Below are 18,231 nucleotides of genomic sequence, written 5' to 3' on the forward strand. Positions count from 1 at the left end.
ACAATCAGAAGTTGTTGGTGATGATGATAAGAAGGGGATGAAATGGGCATTGCCAAGACTGCAACAACCTAAGGTACCCGAAACACTGGTCTCTTCTTCTTCGTTCTGCCCATCGGATTTTTTCGTGACATCAGAGAGTTTAGGTTTGGATTCGCATGTTTCGTCTTCATTAGATGGAAGCCATGGAAGGTTGGTTATAATAATTTGATTAATTTTTATTCTCTTATTCCTTCTTTTAATCGTTTCAATTTGGATCCTAATTGGGTTTGCTTTGAATTATTTTCTAGCTTCACAATTTCAAACAGGACTTCTGGTGGTGGTCACAAAAGCCGATGAAATGTAAGCATTTTTTTTTTCTAATTCTAAAATGAAAAATGAACTTGTGTTTTTTTTTTATTTTTAATATTCATTTTTTTCAATGTAGAGCTCTCAATCATCTGGGACCTTTAGTGGAAGTCATTGGAAGAAGAAGCAGTTCAAAGCAACCTACCAAAAACCTTTCAAGCTTCGAACAGAGGTGTGTGTTTTTGGTTTTGTGAAATTGACTTTTGCTTTTAAATCCTTCCGTCTTTGCCTCAATTTACTTGAAATGATGTTAATTTTGGTGATTGATTTTTATTGCAGCAAAGGGGAAGATACAAGGAGGAAGAATTCGTCAAGAAATTATAACAAATGATGATGGAGGAGGTAAAACAACAGATACCAATCGCACAAGGTCTCCCATGGACAACATATGAGCCAGAGGTAATTCCATTTAATTTGAGGAGAAAAAAAATGGATGTTTCGCTTCGTTGTACAAATGTTTCTATCTCTAATTTCATATGTAATATTTTGTTGAAATGTGCAGCATGAATATATGCTTTTTGTTGCATGTGCTATGCCAAAATCCATATCGAACAAATTTTATAGACTTTGTGTCATCTTTCCAAATGAAGTCAAAACACCATAATCACTGAGGTTAAGATTGAACAACTACAGAAAAAAGTAACTCATTTCAAATGCTATCGACTTTCGAAATTATTGGGAATGTTCGAAAGGCAACTTACTGGATTTATATATATATATATATATTCTTTTGGGGTGCGAAAATGCCAGGTTGAATTATTTTATGCCATGCTTTGCCAAATGATTGTAGTCGACAGTTTAAGTAATAAGCCTAATATGCATGTCTGGACTCTCCCAAGTTCATTTGAATTGATGTGGTCGATGGTATTACAGTGCTTAGTAAAACCTGCCGTCAAAGAAATCACAAGACCGGTTGATCTGGTGTTGCATAGCGATGTGAGGGCTATGGAGCATGCTGAGTTTGACCAACAGGTGAATTTTTAACTTTCTTTAAATATTTTTACTCAGGGTTTTCATGTATTAATCAATTGTTTTAGGCATAATGACCATAACTTCACTTACCTATCAGATAGAGTGTTGGCATTGTGTCATTACTAAAGTCTTTACCCTTCACTAAATCTACAAGATTCCATGTTCTCGCGCATCTTACGTGGCAATAATGAAATGCCCTTTATTGAATTGCCCTTTAATTTTGCTTTTGTGATTGCATATTAGGTGGCTGAGAAGATGAGCCTTATTGAACAGTACAGGGAGGAAAGGGAAAGACAACAAAAGGTACATGACAGAAAAAACCTTATGGGTGTGTTTTGGTGATATTAGTCTTGGTAGTTTACTGATATATGTGTGCGTGTTGGGTTTTGCTCCTATAGTTAGCAGAAGAAGAGGAAATCAGGAGACTAAGAAAGGAGCTCATTCCAAGAGCTCAACTCATGCCCTATTTCGACAGGCCTTTCATCCCTAGAAGGTACCAAATAAAATCCAGAATTTTTAAAAACTTCTTTTGTTATACGTGGCTTTGCATTTGAATATGGATAACCAAAAAACCTAATGAATAGAAAAATTATCTAGTAGGTTTGGCCTATAGGACACATGGTGTGTCTTTTCAATATTAGAAAAACATATGATCCACTTGTTTCTATTTTCTATACAAGAAGATATCATGACTATTTTGGTGGGCGCGGAAAGCTGAACCTGCCAGATAACTTCTCCTATTAAAGACTTCAAATAGACCCTCTCATTCAAATGATTCTTAAAAAACAATATGTAGTTTGTATACATTGCTTTCTTTCTTCTTTTTTTATATACATTTTTCCCTCTCAGTGTCACTTACTGTAGTTGCAACTTTTCCAGCATATTTTATTAATCAGGTGTTGTTTGGATCTCCAATTTTGTAAAATAAACCTCAAATCTTCCTTTTACTTTCACCATAAATCCTTTGGAAGGCACCAACACCAAGACCCTGTCTCGGGTATATCTTCCTTGACATGGAAGTTGCCATAAAATTTGGATAATAAACAACCAGGAACCATCTAAGTCACAATAAATGACCAACAAATTTCAAATAATTCATGCAACACCAACATAATTGTGAACAAGCATGTGCTCACCGACACACTAACTCACCCATAGAGAGAGCTTACCAGCTCGGATATAATACCAATCTGGATCATAAGGGGCAAGGTCCTTGAACCTACCAGTCTTCACAATGTCAGTCCAGTGAGGTAATTCCATCTGCTCAAAATCAATGAAAGAAAAAAGGAAGCAAAATTGTGATATCTACAGCACTACTGAAACCCAAACAATATCACTTCAAAAAATATCAATTACATATCATAATGTTCCTTTAAGCAGCAAAATTACAACGAAAAAGCATAATTTTCATTTATACGGTACATAATGTGTCCACCAAGAGAAACGTTTTACTTTAAACATCAATTGATTATAAAAAGCATTCATCAACAACACAAACAATACATAGAAACATATATATATACACGAACATTTTGTTGGAAAAATGGTGTTTTATAAGGCTTATTTTGGGCCAACTTTGAGCCCAAAATTGAGTGGGCCCCGAACGTCTTTTGGGGCGGGTCCGAAGAGGTGACGTGTTCTTTGCCACGTGGCAAGTCACAAGGTGAAGACGGTTCGTCAAAGCCATTTATGAGTGAATGAGAAGTTGACGTCCTTTTCGGGTTTGTGGAATTGAACATTTAAGTTTTAAATGTAAGTTTCTTTGTGAGGCTTGTCCCACATTGAAACTCTAAGAGAGTTTTGTTGAGTATATAAGCTCTAGCCTACAACACTTGGGTTAGGCCCCAAGGGGCACCCCAAGTTTGTAGAAGGGAGGAGTTATGGACAAAGTGAACCTTAGCCCAAACCACCACGCGCGCGCCGCGTTCTCTCCGGCCGGGCCGGGAGCGGGTGGGGGTGGTGGGTTGGGTTAGGTGTAACATTAATTTTTTGGACAAAATTTATTTGAATTTTTTCAATAAATTCTTGTAGAAAAAAATTAATTTAAATTTGAATTTGAATTCAAATTTTAGTCCAAAATTTGTGCCTCCTATAGCTCAAATTCCATACAGAATTTCGGACAGATTCATTTCAAACTGCTCAAGCAGTTACAAATTGTAGACAGATTCAGTTATCTGTTGCACCTGTTCTTTTGAAATCCATATCTATCTATTTCAAATGACGCACCTATACAAGTCTATATATACAGATCTATTCCAGCAATCTCTACATCCGAAAATCTGTATGCATTTTGTGCTTTTGCTGTCCAGATTTTATTCTTTGCATTTAATCTTTATTATAGTTTTAGAGATAATTTAAAGAGAGTATAAGAACACAGGGTTCTAGTTCGCCGTACAAATTTGTATGGAGTGCTACTACAAGTTTGTGAAGATCATTATATCCTGGGAGATAAACGCCACTCAACCGTAAGCACCATAGCGGGACGAATCTGTCTTAAGGACAGAGTGTCACACACTCGACTTGGTCTTTAATTATTTATTCGGTTCAACAAAATAAATTATGTAATTTTTATTTTATTTTGTTTGAATTATTTCAGTTTATTTTATTTACACAAGATTGTTCCAACAATCCCGCCCCAAAAGACGTTCGGGGCCCACTCAATTTTGGGCTCAAAGTTGGCCCAAAATAAGCCTTATAAAACACCATTTTTCCAACACATTTATATTAACGTTTAGTGTATCATTCCAATTTTCCCACAATTAGACTCCGCATTTGCACATTTTTCATATAATTGGAATGCATAGCCATATCCCAAAATAAATGCAAGGTTTTAAGCAAGGAAACAAGTAGCATTAGCAAAAGGGATGGTTCAAAGTCCAATACTAAATCCATCATAGCAATCCAAATAATATTACATGTGTATGATCAGTGTGCGAATACCAAGCAGAAGAAGATAGCAGCAAGATGGGTAAATTGACACATGTATAAGGTTTTTTTTTTTTTTTAAACAATAATTTATGTCTGACTGAAATTGGAGATTGACAGGTTGGATTCAACTAGTTTATTTGCAATTTATATTTATTAAGCCAAAATCTAGTTGCCTGTTCATTAAACTTTCACGGCATCCAAACAGAGAAACTATCAGTGTAGAATTTGACATTATACCTTGCCTGATCGCTTGAGATGGGCGGAGTAAGCCTTCACAAACTCGTGAGGTGAGACGTCCTTGACCGATTTCGCAGTCGCTATGGCTGGATTGATACGAAGAAGAAGAAGATGTCACAGGCGACAAAGATGACTGGAGAGATGTCCACCCAGATGTCTGGTGGAGTCCGGTCGTCAAGGATGACTTCTGTGGATGCCGAGGATACTGCTGGGTTGACAACCGGTGAGAAGAAAATTTGAACTAAAGCAAAAATTGAGAAAAAAGCCGTTGGCCGGTCGTCTAGCCGGATGTCCACTTGGATGTCCGATCTGGACTGTTTGAACTGCTAGTTTGAACTGCTGTGCTGGGCTGATTTGGACTCTGTTTTTGGGCTGTAATAATCACCTGATTAAGCATATATTTACTCCAAAAATGTATTTAGAATAAGAATTTTGGTAAAAATAATGGAATAAAATATAAGTTTCAATATATTTTTTTTTCCAAATAAATCAAACAAGGAATCAAAATAATCATCAAAATAAATAAGTCCAACAAAACTAATAAGGGGACTTATATGTAGGTCCTAATAAGTAGACTTATAACCCAATAGGTCCTATAATAATTAATGATATTTTTCACTAAACACTATTAAAAAATATTAATAATTGTTAATATTCAGCGACAATATGAAAATTTTGTCACAAAAAATGTAACTAATTATAAGTTTTAGCGATAGTTTAAAAAAATCATCACAAAAAATGTCACTAATTCACAACTTTTAGCAACAATTTAAAATTCGTCACAGAAAAACGTCACTAATCGTAAGTTTTAGCGACAATTTATAAAAATTATGACAAAAAAGTCACTAATTGTTAATTTTTAGTGACATATGTAAAAAAACGTCACAAAAATCATTTTTAGCGATGATTTTATTAAGACTTATTTTCAATAAGACTTGATGAGAATTAAGTCAAATTATTAGGACCTATTGGTAGTTTACGCAACTAATAATATTTAATTGGTTGAGGACTTAAAATAAAAGATTGTTTGGGATAATATATTTTTTAATTTTTTATGAAAAAATATGTAAAAAAATAAAAAGATAATATAACTAAAAAAAGATTAAAAAAAATAAAAATATGTTCTAATATCCAACTTTCCAAACAACCTCTAATTCACCTCCGGGTGAAAGAATAATTTCCTTCTTCACATACATACACACACACCCCCCCTCCTCCCTATAAGTATTTCCAATTTTTTATCAAATCTTTCATTAAATTGAAATTTAATAAAAATTTTAGTGAAAATGAAATTTAATCATTTTATCAAACTTATATCAAATCAATGAAGAAACAAAGGTAGTGTTTGATAGAATTTTCTAAATATGATTTGAGAATAGAGTTGTATTTTGAGTTTGTGAGTTTTGGAATTATAATTTGAGTGCAGAAAATTTGTTTAATTATGAGTTTTAAAAAGAGTTTTAAATTGAGTTTGAAATAAATGATGTGACATATGATATTTAATTCAAAAACTTACAACTCTAACCAAACACATAACCTAAAATTCTATTCAAAGCTCATAAATTTTTTTTAAAAAATTCTAGAAATATTTTTATTTAGAATATAAAAATAACAAGTGCAAAAAAACAAAAAAAACAAACAAACAAACAAACAAATAAACCGAACACTATTCCGATCAATCAGCCAGATGTCTGGGTTAGCCAAATTTTCCCGCTTAGAAAGGAATTTTCAAAAGTGGGTGTGAAATTATAATTTGAAAACACAAAACAAATATCACACTGAAATCAATGGGTGAAAATGTGTTTAGATAGCTTCTCCAAACACGTCCAATTTTTTTGTCAAATTAAGGATGAACCAAATCTTTCACTAATTGTTTGGGATGAATTATATAAATGCACTTTTTGACTTTTTGAATAAAAAAGTAGGGAAAAAAAAGATGATTGTTTGAGATAACTTTTTGACTTTTTACGAAAAAATATGTATTAAAATATTTTATAAAATAGCAAAATTACCGTAGTACCCCTATGCCCTATGCGTACTGACATTGATGTTCTAAGGAACAAGTAGGGATTACTTTGAAATGAGATGGTGCCTTCAGAAGATATATATATATATATATATAGGATGAAGCTTCTCTATATATATTCATTGAACTAGAGGGTACTTACGGGTCCTGTTTCGATAATTTAAACCGATAATGTGTAGAACTCGTCAAGTACTATATAGATGTAAAAAGTCACATTGATCAGATATCGATAGCTATGTGATCAAATCAGTTTTGTAAAAAAATGGATGATGAAAAATAAAAGGCCGACAAAAATCTAATTTGATCACATAGCTATCGATATCCGATCAACGTAGTTTTTTACAGGCATATATTATTCGACCAATTCTACACATTGAACGGTTCAGATTATTGAAACGGGACCCGTGGTGGCTCTCCACGGGCCCAACAGTACCCTCTAATTCAATGAATATATATCTAAGTTTTTTCATAAGATATATGAAAAGTATCCCACGGGCCCACACGTGAGTTTGTACCATCACTGGCGAGTACAATTTTGGCTTGTATTTTTTTTTTTTTTATGAATAGTGATAATTTTTTGACTTTGTTAGTAATTTTTTGGCTTTTTGTTTTTTATAGACTATCCCAAGCAAGTACTTTTCAATAAGCTTTTTCCTTTTAAATTTGATTCCGTCCCAAAATAATAGTCTATTTTGGAGAATTTAATTTTTTTTAGTAATACAATTATTACATTTAAAAAAAATTAATTTTCCAAAATTACTCTTTGATAGTACAATACATTTTTTAGGAAATATCAATTATCATAATTATACTTTTATGTTAATAAATTTTAAAAAAAGATAAAATAAGAAATTTATATTATTTTATTCCTTATTTTTTTTAAAAAAAGACTTATATTTTGAGTGGAATGGAGAGAATAATAAAATTTAAGATGAACAAGTGATTTTTCAAAAACTTTTGATGAAATTTAATGAAAGATTGAAATAACTCATATCAAAACAAATTTTTACTCATTTAAAATCGAGCAATTGCTTAGTAGTTAGAATATGAGGTTAGTTCGAATGGCTCGAAATTAACCTTGCCGGTCTTCTGGGCAGACGTCTAAATGGTCGTCCGACGAGGAGACTAACAGTTAGACCACAGCCCGCAATGGTAACAATCATGATAGACAATCTTTTACCCAGTCGTTTGGACAAACGTCCGGCCAACACCCATTCGGCCATTCAAACTCCCTCCAATTCGAGCTATACGCTTTTCCCTTTAAAATCAAACCTCTCCGCCAAGAAGTTACTCATTTTATTCCTTAATTACCGAGTCGCCACCGAGTCCAACCTCTCCGCCAAGACCGCCACCGTCGGAGTCTGGATCGATGCCAGAAGCAGGTTCGAGACTGATCAGACCAACGACACTGCTCATTTTCTGGAGCATATGATATTCAAGGGCACTGAGAAGAGCACTGCCAGGGAATTGGAGGAGGAGATTGAGAATATGGGGGGACGTCTCAATGCCTATACTTCCAGGGAACAGACTACTTATTATGCTAAGGTTATGAATAATGATGTGCCTAAAGCGTTGGATATATTGGCCGATATTCTGCAGAACTCTAAGTTTGATGAGAATCGGATTACTCGGGAGTGTGATGTCATTTTGAGGGAGATGGAGGAGGTAGTAACATTCATTCTTTGATAAAGTTTGTGTTTTGCTTCAATTTTCCTCATAATTTGATTTGTTTTCTGGGAATGATTCTATATTCTAATTGTTTGATGTAAAAAGCCATTGCACTATAGACCATATGAACCTTTGGTGGCGTAAATTGCGTATGAGAATTATTAGAATTGGTGTTAATCCTAGTAAAGAATATAGTCAATAGGAAAAGGCACATCATGATTCATAGGGTAAACGGTAAAGCCTATGTTGCATGGGGAATAAGAGCAGATAATAGTTTGTTAAGGTAGTTATTGTTTTAATAATGAGAAGGGGACGCGAACACTAAGGAGTTGTTGGATGATCAAAATGTTTTGATTTAAGAAAAAGGAATACAATGAGTTCTATTAATTGCTATTAGTTGCTTGAGCAGTTGAAAGAAATGCCTTAGTGTGACTGACCTCCTTGTGCTTTACTTTCTTCTACCCTTTGCATTGATGTACCAATAAATGCTGATCGAGTCAGTTTTCTGAATGATGAATGCCTTTGCGTATTCATTTGTGGTCTCGTGATTTCATCAATTAAATCATCTCTATATTTTGCTTTTACAAAAAATTCTAATTGCATTGTCGTTAGTTATTTGATTTTTTATTGTGATGCTTGTATATTATTTAGGAAAAATAACCCATAAATCCTATCTACAGAAAAGTTATACCATTTAGTCCTTTAAGTTTTTTTATATACCATATAGTCCTATTTTATTGGCAGATTTTTGGGGGTGTGATTTGATTCTATTTGTTTTGACATCTATACCCTTTCCATGTTTGTTTCGTTTAACATTCAACTGATTCCGTAATGTCAACGTATTGTGGGCATTGATTACCATTGTTTTCATTGTTATTGGGAGTCACAATACGGTGAGTGCCATTTTTACCGGTCAATACCCTTTGCATGTTTACTCCCTTAAACATTTGTTTATGTTTTGTATTGGGTTTAGGTAATGTTAATGGTTTGTGGGGATTTTTTATTTATTAACATTGTTTTTCACCATTTCTGTAATCTTCCACCATGTTCATTGATGGCCATTTTTTCCACTGTTTTTTTTATTGATTAACATTGTTTGGTTATTGATTAACATTGTTTTCATCATTGATAATTGATTACCATTGTTCTCCTTCATTAACTTTGTCTTTCACCATTGGTTTTTGGAGACAGAAAATGGTGAGCACCATTTTCCCCGGTGGTGGGCGTTATTTTCCCGGTTGGCCACCGTTTTTGTCGCACCGTAACTGTACAGTGCAGGGTGTTGGATTGCTGTGTTTACACTGCTGTGGGGAAGATTTTCAAACGAGTGTGTGGTTGTTTATTTTATTTTATTCCCCCCCCAATGTCTGTGATCTATCAGTGGGATGACTTCAATTAATTACAGCAATTTCATGGAAAGAAAAAGTGTTTTTGTTATGTTTTTCCTGGGTATGTTGCCATAGTAATGGTTTCAATTGTGGGGGTTTTCCGATCTGCTGCGAGGGAAAACAAAGATCAACAAATTAAGGACTTTGGGCATTTCAGTAAAATCCACATTGGAGTATTCCTCAATTACCCTTACTAGAAGGTGGTAAACAGAGTCAAACACGGGTAATGTTGTCATTAACACTAGATTGGGACTAATTGGATTATAAGATAAAAAATAGGACCAAATGGGTTAGAAGATAAGGATATGGGATTTATTGGTGCATGTCCCTACTATTTATTATAGGTCGAAGGGCAAACTGACGAAGTAATTTTTAACCATCTGCATGCAACTGCTTTCCAGTACACTCCTTTGGGCAGAACCATTCTTGGACCTGCTCAAAATATCAAGACGATCACCAAATATAATCTTCAAAAGTATATATCGACACACTACACTGCACCTAGAATGGTAGGTGATATTCATATTGATTGTTAAGTCTACTTGGTTGGTTGGTTGGTTGGTTGGTTACATGCTGGCTTCACCTTCATTTTGTCATCAATTATTTTACTCTATTGACTTACTTATTGAAGTCTTAAGCATTGGTCTGTTGGAACAAAGGCTCTTGAATTCTTCAAATGGTGGTTTTCGGGTCTTCAAAATTTGACAATGACCTCGTCTATATAGAATAGAAAATTAGTGCTTCAAGTCGCTTTCCTAAAGACAATATTTGTACCCACCAAAAGTGCAAAGTGCACCATTAAACGCCACACAGCCCACACCACGCGCGCGTGTGAGTGAGTGTGCGGATAGTGCGAAGCACCATCCTTGCGGTGTGGGTGCATGTACACTAGCTTTCATCCCATAATTCCATATTCAAAAGAATATTCCATGTAACACTTTATTAAATGCTCCATGTTTTGCTTTCTTTCCAATGTGGGACAAAGTCCCCAAGCTTAATTAATGCTTTCCAAAGAAAAACAAGGAAGGTTTTGAAAACACCCAAAAATTAAACTATAAATTTTAAAAACCATTTTGAAAATTCCCCAACATGGTCTTCTATTTTAGGTAATTGCTGCTTCTGGAGCTGTGAAGCATGAGGACATTGTTGAGCAAGTAAAGAAATTGTTTACCAAGTTGTCAACAGATCCAACTACAACGTCTGAATTAGTTGCTAAAGAACCAGCAATTTTTACAGGTTCCGAGGTGTGCTTATATCATATAAATATTTCACGATTTGTTTAATTTAAACATTCTCTTCCATCTTGTCTTTCTACAAAATTTATTAATTGGCATTCGTTATGTGAAAATCAGGTTAGGATAATTGATGATGATATACCTTTGGCACAATTTGCAGTTGCTTTCAATGGGGCTTCTTGGACAGATCCAGATTCCATTGCTTTGATGGTCATGCAGTCTATGTTGGGATCTTGGAACAAGAATGCAGGTGGTGGGAAGCACATGGGGTGAGCTGTTTGAACATCATTTGTGGGTTTTTAATAACTAAGTCGGATATTTTCCTGTGATATAACCTGTGAGCGCATGCATTAATTAGTTTTTGACAATTTGTAAGCAGTTCTGAGCTTGCACAGAGGGTTGGCATTAATGAGATTGCTGAAAACATGATGGCCTTTAACACCAACTATAAGGACACTGGTCTATTTGGTGTTTATGCCATTGCCAAGGTGAGATTATGTCCTATAATTATGATTTTGTTAGTTTCAGGGCCTTCTTGCCCTCTTCATATCAGGTTCTTTCAGATTTTTGACATCTTTTTGCCATGACTCCATATTTTGTTAGCAAATTGAGAACATCTATAAGTCACTCCCTGAAATGATTGGGTTGTATCTCTTGTTCCCTCTTGTTCCATTTCTTTCCTCACTCACTTTTCTGATGGACTAGGTCCCCATTTGGCACTACTGTGTGTTTAGCTTGGAATTACTTTCTTTCCCTTGAAATAATGCTTTAGGTTGTGTTTGGCTGCATCTTTAAAGTACTTTGATGTGTAGAGGCTCCCCTAAAGGCACTTTTTTAGTGAAATAGAACATACAAGAGGATATGCAAGTGCTTTTGAAGTGCAGCAAATAAACACTCCTAAGCCTTTTTACAACATCTTCTATAGAGCTCTTAACTTATTGGAGGCCTATACACCACAAAACAGGCCTAATAAGTGAAACATATTATTGGATGTTGAGGTGGACACTGGTTGCTTGCATTCTGGGTGAGTTCAGACCTGAAATATAGTCAAAAGTACAACAAAATAGCCCAGCTGGTTCTCTTGTGGGTGATTTAGGTATGTCATCCCAGGTTGATTCATAATAACGTAGAATGGTGATTTTATGTTCGTCTTTCTTGCCATCAATTTTTGCTTCGTTCTTATTTCTACTCTTAGATTATCTAAAGTAGCATTGCATCAGTTTTTTTTTTCTTTCTTCCTTGCTCTTTTCCAGTACACATATTGCTTATGTTGTAATAATTTCAATATAGTTTGCCATTCCTTCTATGAAATTTTAATTTTCCACGTTCTTTTTCGACTTTTAACATTCAGTTCTTTTTGCAAAAGAATTGAAACAAGAATTATTTAGTTGATCTCAAATAACGGGGACAAGGCTTTGTTGAATTGAATTGAGTTCTTTCTTACTTTTCATAGGCATTTGGTCCTTTTTTGAAAACTATTAGAGCAGAAAATCTGAGAATCTATCCTATGAGTTTTATGATAAAATAGCCCAGTAATAATGAATCTGTAAGCAAGGTGAGTCTGGTTTTATGCATGTACAAGCCAACATTTTTGGCTTGAATTATAACTCTACCCTTATTTTTTCATTGCTTCTATATGTGAGTAAAGATCAAAAGATGCTTGTATCTTTAATGTCTAGTATATACGAGGCTGCTTCTCTAATTGCATTCTAATATAAGCTTAGAAGTTCATATCCCGGAGGAAGTTCCCAAAGAGTTTGGTATACCAGTCATTCATCGGACTAGAAAGGTGTTATTCGGTCCAGTAGGCCCACTATTGAGATTTTTTTCAATTATTTGAATTACTTATATTTTAAGATACGTCAAGTACATATGTTTGTAAAAAATTAAATTGATCGGATAACGGTAACCACGTGTTCAGAAAAAATTTGTATAAAAAAATAAATGGTGAGAAAATAAACAGTTAGTACAAAATTCATTCGAACACATATTTTTCGTTATTCAATCAACTCAATATTTTATAAGAATGATATAAATGTAAAGGATTTGAATCACTGTCCAGTAAGATGAAACACTGAGACAGTGTAGTCCATTTTAAGAAACATAGAACTAAGCATTACTCCACCGTGATTTCTCTGTTTAGGAAAATGAATTTGTTAGCAGCTGGGTTCGTCAAGCTGATAAGTTTACACTTAACATCGTGATTAATTGTTTCTGTAAGTTGAATCGAGTTGATTTGGGTTTTTCTATTTTGGGGATCTATTGAAACTTGGTTATGAACCAAACATCACAACCTTCAATACCCTGATCAACGGGCTTTGTGTAAATGCTAAGATCGCTTTGGCGGTTAAGTTTCTTGATGAAATTGTGGAGAAAGGGTTCCAACCCAATTTTATTACTTACAGCACTATAATAAATGGACTGTGCAAAATTGGAAATACTAGTGTTGCTATTCTTTTGCTGAGAAAGATGGAAGAAATTGGAGGTTGTGAGCTTGGACTAGTGGAATACAGCACGGTCATCGATAGCCTTTGCAAGGATAGGCTAGTAACCAAGGCTTTCAAGCTCTTTTCGGAAATGATAGGTAAAGCTATTTCACCAAATGCGGTCACTTACACGTCATTAATTCAAGGTGTATCTAGTTTGGGTGAGTGGGAAGAAACTACAAGATTGTTGAATGAAATGGTTGGTAAGAATATCTGGCCAAATGTTCGAACTTTTAGCATTTTAGTTGATGCACTTTGTAAAGAAGGAAAGGCCAAAGAAGCACAAGATGTGGTTGAATTGATGATCCAAAGAGGTGTGGTACCTGATGTTGTCACTTATAATGCTGTAATGGATGGGTACTGTTTGTGTGGCCAAGTAGATGAGGTAAGGAAAATGCTTGATGTTTTTGTCAGTAGGGGTTGCGCTCCTAGTCTTTTCACTTACAACATCTTGATTAATGGGTACTGTAAGATCAAAAGCATAGATGAAGTCATGAGTCTCTTTAAGGAAATGTCTAGAAAAAGATTGCTTCCGGATACTATTACCTATACCACTCTTATTGGTGGCTTGTGCCAAGCAAGAAGACTTCGAGACGCACTTTTGCTTTTTAATGAGATGCAAGTTCATGGCCAAATTCCTAATCTGTTTACTTACTCTGTTTGTCTGGATGGCCTATGCAAGAACCAACATCTTGATAAGGCATTAGCATTGTTTAAAAAGCTTGAAAACGCTGGACTAGCTCCTGATATTGTGATATACAGTAACCTAATTGAGGGTATACAGTAACCTAATTGAGGGTATGTGCCTAGGTGGGAAGCTTGATGATGCGAGGAAAGCTACCTGATGAAGCCAGTGAGTTGCTTGGGAAAATGGAAGAAGAAGGATGCTCTCCAGATTTTTACTTGTATAATATATTGGTTCAAGAATTTCTACGAAATAATAGAACACAGAAAGTATTGCAATTTCTTCACGTAATGGATGATAGAGCTATCCCTGCGGACGCATGCACTGCAACCATTATGGTTGACATGTTATCTGACGATGGATTAGATAATTCGTCAAAGGAAATGCTTCGTGCGTCTTTTGGAATTACTTCATTTTCCAAGTAACCACCTAGGTTTTTTGGAGCTACTTTATTTTCTAAGGTATCATAATGAGTCAAGGTGTTGCATTGATATATGTGCTTTATTGATAGTTGTAACTTGTAAGTTGATTCAACTCATGTTTGCTTAGATATTGCTTTTTATATAAAGGTCTGTTTTTATTGCTCTGAAATTTTATCTTTCCTTCTTTTTTTCTTCCACATATGTAGTTTTGCGAAAGGTATATATTTATTTTCCAAGGAGGATTTCTATTTGAAAGACATGTCTCGTGTTCTTGTCTAGATTATTTGACTCATGCTTATGATCATAAACTTCAGAAAGTAAGGCATATAATAGTCTCAATAACTCCTCATGCTTTTTTTTTTTTTTTTTTGAGAAAACGAAAAACATTCCATAGCAATTAGCCAAAGTTTACATGGTTTGCGAGCTGATGGGCTGGTTGGATTACATACCTGGGAACTTTAACAATCCAAAGATACCTAAAATACTTGCTAAGTAACTTAATATCTGATATAACATTTTCTACATCCCAGTCTGGTTGCTGTTTGTCTTTTCGGATAGTAACCAAAATTTGGCAATCCATATGTATGAAGACTTATTCCATTTGCTGCATCCTTGCCCAGGTTATCGCCTCAAAACACGCCTTTGCTTCCGCAGCCAAAGGGGATGGTAGATGCAGTTGTTGTGCCTGCTCTGCTATCTTGTTACGGTTGTGGTTGTGACAGACCCAAGCAATTCCATCTGTGCCTCTTTTTGTCCAGACCTGATTTCCTGCCATGTTATTATTGGAGTTTGCAAGAAAAATTTGATCATCTAAATCTTTTTCATGTGATGTTGTGCTTATTTGGTGAAGATTTAGTTTAAAGAAATGCCCTCTGTTTACGCCTTTTCCCAGTTCCGTTGCCACATTGATAGCTTGCGATATTGTCATGGGGATGTTATCGAAAGAGTGACTGTTGCGTTGCAACCAAATGGCCCATAGGATTGCAATTGATCCGATGATAATTTCCTTGTCCTAAACTTGCATTCACTAGTGTTGAATCCATTGTGGAAAAGTCACTGGGCAACCCCTTGAGAAATCTGAGTCCCATCCCAATGATGTTCCTCTCCAAATTTGCTGATTAATCAATTTTGAAATTTAAGCTCATACAAATAAGTTCTGTAATGTACTATGCAGCTCGAAATAACTACTCATGCTTTGATATAATAGACATGATGCCAAATATGAATTTGCCTCCTCTCTTTTTTAGTTATTAGTTGAATTTTTACTGTGATTCTGTGAAGAATTTTTTTTATTTATTTATTTTTTTAACTAAGCATCTTTACTCTGCTGAAAGGCTATCTAAAATTATTCTTGAATCTCTCAATGTGTTAGCTAGCGACCTTATCTGATTTCCTATTATCGCCCTATTTATTTTTTTCATTGCTCTTATAATCATTAAATCAATTAAGTCTGTGTTTGGATCATAAATTTTAGTAAGGGTTTAGATCATGAATTTCACTTACATTTTCATTTTCTCTTTTTAAATTCTTATCATTCATGATCTAAACATAGTATAAATTTTATGTTGTTCATTTTCAAATTTGTAATTTCTAGAGATCTCACAATTTTCTTTTATAATAAGATTTGAAATTATTTTTAGGGGGTGTGGTGCTTTCTTTACAATGTTGTTATTATCGTGGCTTTTTTCTTCTATTTTTGTAATTAAAACTCGAATTGGTGCTTTTGGACAAGGGATTTGTTTGACTGCATGTTCAGACAAATGACTCAAATTTTGGACTTGGTACAAAAAAATAAAGTGCAACCTTAGGCGACGATTTTAATAATCTAATGATTGAGTCACCCCTTATTTTTAGTGGAAGTAGCAACATGAAATAGGAAATAATACTTGTCATTGTGGAACTTCTTATTACTATTTTATTGACGTCTTTTTGACTTCGTAATTTGAGGGAAGATTTGTCAAGAAAAAATAATTTTAAAAAAGAAGGAAAACATAAATAAAATAAAAGTTTTATTTTTTTTATTTTTTCTTTTAAAATTCTAAGATACAAACTCAACGTCCAAATGTGAGCAATTGCAATTCAACTGTTGGCATATCACATTGTTTCGTGGTGTTACAAGAAGATTATTATCAATCAGATGCTTATACAAACATGTATATAGGTTTAATGATTTGGATTTCTTTGCAATTGATTGGAGGATTCAATTTAAAAAATGTGAGAGAGGTTATGCATTCTGAATCTGGATCATCTGTATTACATTGTCTATAGTTTCTTAAAACGACATCGTTTTGAAATTAGAAAAATTATTTAAAAAATACATATAATCAACCCTCCTCTTCTTTTTCCATCCCTCCTCAAAATGACTGTGTTTTGGGGCTACAAAAGATCCTAGTATCTTATGATATAGCATTCAAAGGGTAATTTTGTTAGGGAAAATTGTAATTTAGAATAAGTTTTCAAAACAAATTGCAAATCAATAGTAAAATTTACAAACTTTAACTGAAGTGATAAATTTTTTTTATGATTTTGTAATTTTTTTTTTGTCTTACCACTGATTCACAATTGCTCCATTTTGTTATGAATGTCTAAACTAAAAAAAATTAATAAATGACGGGGGTTAAATTCATAAATGACGGTGGGTTAAATGTTATAATTTTTTTAATTAAAAGTGATAAAGTGATATGAGATAATAGTTGAAAAAGATGAAGTGTAATTTTCTTTTTTTATTATGTATCAACATTTGTTTCGATAATTTATTTATGAAAACTGTTTATGACCTTGTTTATTTAAATATGATATGAAAATGTTACAAGTCTTCGATGGTATGACATGAAGCCATGTTTTATAAATGTTTGGGACTCATTCATTAATCCTTTACTTTGATATTACTCATTAGGTTTTAACTCACCCCTTTCCCCTATATGTATGTAGGTGATCAGCATGAGGAGTGACCATAGAGATTTGCTTTTGAAGAACCTTTTTGTGATGCCCTTTTGGTTGTGGCGCCTCCAAGTCGAGGCTTTTGTTTTGCAACTTTTTGGAAGTCTTTAGAGTGTCTATGAACTTTTGTACTTTGGTTGTAAATATTTATACTTGATGTAAAGTTTAAGAAATGTAATATGCATGTATTCTTTTCATTTTACTTATGCACTGCTCAATGGACTTATTAATTGTGTTAAATAAGCTTCCACTTAGCCCTATTATATTATATACGACTGTGTTTGTCTAGAAAGGTCTTTGGTAATCCAGGATTGCTGGCCGGTCACCTCCCTATCCTTTAAGGGCGGGCTTGGGGATGTGACATTGCGTCTCTCTCTATACTTGATCTGTCTTATAACTATCTATCTTCTTCAATATATAGTTGGTTGTTCAACTTTAGTAGTAGCCTTATTGTTGTAGACCTTTCTAGTAACCAACTAAAAGGTCCAATTCCTTATTCTTTTGGAGGTATGATTTCCCTCACAAATCTCAGTCTCGTTGACAATCATCTTGAAGGTGAACTTCCAAAATCCTTTACAAATTTAAGTCATTTACAATCTTTAGATCTGTTTGAAAACAATTTAACTGAAGAACTTCATCAGTTCCTTCAAAAGTTGCCTAGGGTGGAGGACTCATTACAGGTTGTGGAAGTGGATTACAATCGACTCAGTGGTCCATTGCCTGATTTTATAAGATTTTCTTCCTTAGGAGAGTTGTTTGTTAGCTTTAATCAATTGAGTGGGTTAATCCCAGAAACTTTTGGGCAACTTCTTAGTCTGGTTTCTCTTCAATTGTATGGAAACCAAATTATAGGGTCGCTGCTTGACCTTTCAATGTTTCCATCATTGAAGAACTTAGAC

General features: G+C 34.2%; 1 protein-coding gene across 1 annotated transcript; it reads left to right on the forward strand.

Moving 5' to 3' along the window:
• Positions 1-7,657: 7,657 nt before the first annotated feature.
• On the forward strand, positions 7,658-15,766 carry LOC114320022 (putative mitochondrial-processing peptidase subunit beta, mitochondrial). The gene is made up of 5 exons (XM_082908537.1): positions 7,658-8,173; positions 10,671-10,808; positions 10,917-11,068; positions 11,179-11,287; positions 15,013-15,766. Exons 1-5 carry the CDS (start codon positions 7,658-7,660, stop codon positions 15,109-15,111), a joined length of 1,014 nt encoding a protein of 337 aa, XP_082764663.1. The 3' UTR covers positions 15,112-15,766.
• The last annotated feature ends 2,465 nt before the right edge of the window (positions 15,767-18,231 follow it).

The sequence above is a fragment of the Camellia sinensis genome, chromosome 15, assembly GCF_055761805.1.
Source record: "Camellia sinensis isolate YWXY chromosome 15, ASM5576180v1, whole genome shotgun sequence".
Lineage (NCBI taxonomy): Eukaryota > Viridiplantae > Streptophyta > Magnoliopsida > Ericales > Theaceae > Camellia > Camellia sinensis.

Bases quoted from the DNA above. Each gene is read 5' to 3' on its own strand.
- LOC114320022 (XM_082908537.1), top strand. From the start codon at position 7,658: ATGGTAACAATCATGATAGACAATCTTTTACCCAGTCGTTTGGACAAA. The intron at 10,809-10,916 runs GTGTGCTTATAT...TGTGAAAATCAG, and splicing joins CAATTTTTACAGGTTCCGAG to GTTAGGATAATTGATGATGA. The intron at 11,069-11,178 runs GTGAGCTGTTTG...ATTTGTAAGCAG, and splicing joins GGTGGTGGGAAGCACATGGG to TTCTGAGCTTGCACAGAGGG.